Source organism: Amphimedon queenslandica, unplaced genomic scaffold, assembly GCF_000090795.2.
Source record: "Amphimedon queenslandica unplaced genomic scaffold, v1.1 AMPQUscaffold_10406, whole genome shotgun sequence".
NCBI lineage: Eukaryota > Metazoa > Porifera > Demospongiae > Haplosclerida > Niphatidae > Amphimedon > Amphimedon queenslandica.
The window spans coordinates 5,549-6,867 of NW_003549326.1; the positions used below are offsets into that span (position 1 = coordinate 5,549).

Below are 1,319 nucleotides of genomic sequence, written 5' to 3' on the forward strand. Positions count from 1 at the left end.
ACAACAGCATGTGACAATATGAGGCTCTTTCATCACACAATGACATATTAGACAAATGAATCTATCAGAAGGTTGCTCTATGAATGTTGGTTCTTCTTCTTTTTCTTCTTCTTTGTCATCTTGAGAGCTTATTGAATGAAATTCAGACTGTACAGCTGAACACTCCCCTCCTTTACCAGCCATTCAACATAACAGGAAGCATCTCACGTGAATCATATGATGATTACAATAACCATTACACTTACAGTTTATGTAGACAATGGTATTATTAGAAAGAATTTTAATAGTATATGTACATCATGTGATAGTCACATGCTATGCTAATATAAACAAAGTGAATAAACTACAACAATAAAGAAACATTATTAATTCAAAGGAAAAGAAATAAATGAAATCACGATTTAACTGGAAACTATAAATATAATCAATAACTACTAATTAACTAATACCTCTAAGTGTTGGTAAGTTACTTATTGTATTCCTTTAGCTTTAAGTTCTTCTTTTACTCTTGACAAATAAGTAGGATCAGGATAACCAAATCTATACAATTAATAATAATTATAACTAAATTGTTGTGACTTACGGATCTCCATGTGTTACAGTTTTATGATGTATATCATTCCATACTACAGAATTACTAGCACCACTCGTGTGTGATGTACCAACTGTAAATATCAATTGAGCATCAAATGCTTTCTTTAGTAATCGCAACACCTCCTGTCCTTCAGGAGTGTTTGGAAGATAAGCTGTACGTCTTGTACCACGATATGGCTGACCTATAACCAATGATTAAATAACAGTAATTGCTACCAAAAATCATGTACTTTTGCTGTTACCTGGATTAGGATGTTCCTTAGTTTGTACACCATGAGGTATATCATAATTAATAACAATAGCACCAACTCCTTCATAACCAGGTAAGGAGGTAGTTTGAAGGACATAATGTGTCATTGTACCACCGGGTGGTTGGTTTCCTTTGACTTTCTTCATTGGTTCCTTGCATGTTGGACAGTATGGAGAATGCTTCCGAGACTCTTTTAAACAGGATTTACAAAAGACCTGATTACAACATTTAGTAGTAATAGGATCTGTTGCTATATCATTACGGCATACAGGACAACCTTTAATGAAAGAAATGATAAATTATTATAATGATGATAAATTTTATTTACCTACATCACCTACAGTAACCTTTCCTTTATCAACCGGAGGAGGTGTAATAGGAGGTGAGCCAGTTGGTGGTGTTGAAAAAGTCTCTTCTTGTGAAGAAGATCTCGTTACTCCTTTATTAGTAAGATCAACAACAACTTGAGATTGTG

The 1,319-nt window shown here is 33.6% G+C and overlaps 1 protein-coding gene across 1 annotated transcript; it reads right to left on the bottom strand.

The window, feature by feature from the left end:
* Nucleotides 1-203: 203 nt before the first annotated feature.
* LOC100638916 (probable E3 ubiquitin-protein ligase DTX3) lies at nucleotides 204-1,313 on the bottom strand. The gene is made up of 4 exons (XM_020006094.1): nucleotides 1,173-1,313; nucleotides 837-1,121; nucleotides 584-776; nucleotides 204-540 (listed from the first exon to the last, which is right to left on the bottom strand). Exons 2-4 carry the CDS (start codon nucleotides 988-990, stop codon nucleotides 471-473), a joined length of 417 nt encoding a protein of 138 aa, XP_019861653.1. The 5' UTR covers nucleotides 991-1,121; nucleotides 1,173-1,313; the 3' UTR covers nucleotides 204-470.
* Nucleotides 1,314-1,319: the final 6 nt, after the last annotated feature.

Excerpts from the sequence above, each read along its gene's own strand:
- LOC100638916 (XM_020006094.1), bottom strand. The coding sequence starts at position 990 with ATGAAGAAAGTCAAAGGAAACCAACCACCCGGTGGTACAATGACACAT. Across the intron at positions 777-836 it reads TAAGGAACATCCTAATCCAG|GTCAGCCATATCGTGGTACA; the intron begins GTAACAGCAAAA and ends CATTGGTTATAG. Across the intron at positions 541-583 it reads ACTGTAACACATGGAGATCC|ATTTGGTTATCCTGATCCTA; the intron begins GTAAGTCACAAC and ends TTAATTGTATAG.